Raw genomic sequence first — 2,353 nt, 5'->3', positions numbered from 1 at the left:
AATAGATAGAACGATAGATAGATAGATAGATAGATAGATAGATAGATCGATAGATGGATGGATGGATCGAGATATATAGATAGATAGATAGATCGATAGATGGATGGATGGATAGAGATATATAGATAGATAGATAGAGATAGAATGATAGAACAATAGATAGATGGATGGATGGATGGATGGATATAGATAGATAGAGATATATAGAAAGATACATAGATAGATAGATAGATAGATAGATAAAGATAGATATATAGATAGAACGATAGATAGAGATAGAACGATAGAACAATAGATAGATGGATGGATGGATATAGATAGATAGAGATATATAGAAAGATATATCTATATATCTTTTAGATAGAACGATGGATGATGGATAGATAGATAGAGATATATAGATAGAACGATAGATAGAGATAGATAGATGGATGGATGGATGGATGGATGGATAGAGATATATAGAAAGAGATAGATAGATAGATAGATAGATAGATAGATAGATAGATAGATAGAACGATGGATGGATGGATAGATGGATGGATAGATAGAGATATATAGATAGAACGATAGATAGAGATAGAACGATAGAACAATAGATGATGGATGGATGGATATAGATAGAGATAGATAGAAAGATATATCTATATCTTTCGATCGATAGATAGATAGATAGATAGATAGATAGATAGTTGAGGAGGACAATTTTGGCTGTACAGTAGATTAGGAGGGATTGTGCTTAAATCTTATAAAAAATAATGTCAGAAAAAAATCAAAAAATGTTTTGATTTTAAAATAGACAATATTTTCTTTACACAAAATATAATTTTATATTTTTGTCTTTTAATTTTGGGGTAAATATTATAATGAGTTTGACCCTTTAATTTTAAATCAAACTGTACGCTACAACAGAGAAAGAGTTTATTCCTAACTGAATTGTCAGTGGCCTTATGATTTGTTTGTGTGTTGCAGACACTCTTCTTATGGACGCCTTTTGGATGATAGTGAACACAGCTCTGTGGGGAATTTTCTTAACCCAATGTTTGATGGCTAAATGGGGAAGCATTCATGAAGAAACATTCGTTTCTGAGGAACAACCTACACGTCTTTCTTAAGCAATGAATATGGTAATATTAGATTCTGTATTTTGGCCCCAAAATAAGATGATGCACTGACCAGAATCATCAAGAAGTTTTAGAATGTAGGCAAGACTTCGACTTCCTGTGAGTATTACTATGAAGGCAGGTTCCTGTTTGAAGGAAGTTTTTAAGTGATGTCCTTGAAATTTCTTTTTTGGTTTGTTTGTTTTGTGTAATGTATTGTCTCAAGTAAATTTTTTGACTTATTCACATTGCTTGCTCTGTTCGTCTCATGATCATATATTTGAGTATAAATAAACCACATTACTAGCATTAGCTGTAATTTTTCTAAATCAAATCAAAAACCATTATTGGTCTCAAAGAGTGACCTTATCATTTACCATAATTACAGCTGTGGCCTCCCACTGTTCATCCAAAGACAGTCCCTGTTTTAACGCAAAGACCGTTTAACATTTCTGTAGCCTCAACAATAACAGATTTTTCCCTTTGTCATTGTAATGGCAGGGATCCACAAGCAGCATGCAATTAAGCATTTAAACAGTCAAGACTGTTATTAGAGCCTTAAAAATAAGCCATCAAGCAAACGGAGGCTCGTTAACAAAACATCTGGTGTTCTGGCTTGTTTGAGATTGGGTTCAGTTAGTCGTGCTACAGCAGTTTACCACATCCAGAAATGTATTTGTGAATGTTTAAAACCACTCATTTAGTTTCCTCTCTTTTTGTTACATGTTTAACAGCAACCACTGTTTCCTGTTTTTGCAAATGCTCTACTTTCAAAAATGGTATAAACCACATGAACATTGTCTAAATCACTGGTCTAAAGCAGCAGCAACTGATTGTAAAACTGTTGATGTGTTTGTAAAATGATAAAATTAAAAATCACTAATATATCATATAGTAGATTTTTTTTCCTATTTCATGAGTACTTTGTTGGACAGGATGTTCTTTCAAAATCAAAGGACTTCCTGTGTGATTAATATTTCATGCCACTATCCATGAAGATGTTTTAGACAAACTATATTTAGACTGTGTCCCAAATTTTAGTTTCAAATATGAAAAAAAAAAAACTAATATAAATGAATGGAGAATAAAACAGCTCATATAAAATGTAGTTTGACTTTCTGTTCTGAGGCTGACAATTCTTATTTTCTGAACATGGTGCACCTGCTCTCAAAGACCATTTGTTTTTTATCTTGTCTCCCAAATTTGAAAATCTGCTGAAAATTTGCTCGCCCTCGGGTCATCCAAGATGT

At 32.4% G+C, this 2,353-nt stretch overlaps 1 protein-coding gene across 2 annotated transcripts in view; it reads left to right on the top strand.

The window, feature by feature from the left end:
* Nucleotides 1-1,957, top strand: part of parm1 (prostate androgen-regulated mucin-like protein 1) — a 9,520-nt gene extending 7,563 nt beyond the window's left edge. For both annotated transcript variants that reach the window (XM_016453696.1, XM_016453697.1), the window contains exon 4: nt 973-1,957. In XM_016453696.1, the coding sequence (XP_016309182.1) occupies nt 973-1,054 (82 nt within the window). In that variant the 3' untranslated portion in view covers nt 1,055-1,957. The remainder of the gene's footprint in view (nt 1-972) is intronic.
* Nucleotides 1,958-2,353: the final 396 nt, after the last annotated feature.

Source organism: Sinocyclocheilus anshuiensis, unplaced genomic scaffold (assembly GCF_001515605.1).
Source record: "Sinocyclocheilus anshuiensis isolate Anshui unplaced genomic scaffold, SAMN03320099.WGS_v1.1 scaffold2653, whole genome shotgun sequence".
In the NCBI taxonomy this organism is placed as follows: domain Eukaryota; kingdom Metazoa; phylum Chordata; class Actinopteri; order Cypriniformes; family Cyprinidae; genus Sinocyclocheilus; species Sinocyclocheilus anshuiensis.
The sequence above is the reverse complement of the archived record's forward strand: the minus strand, read 5'-3'. Positions and strand labels throughout refer to the sequence as shown.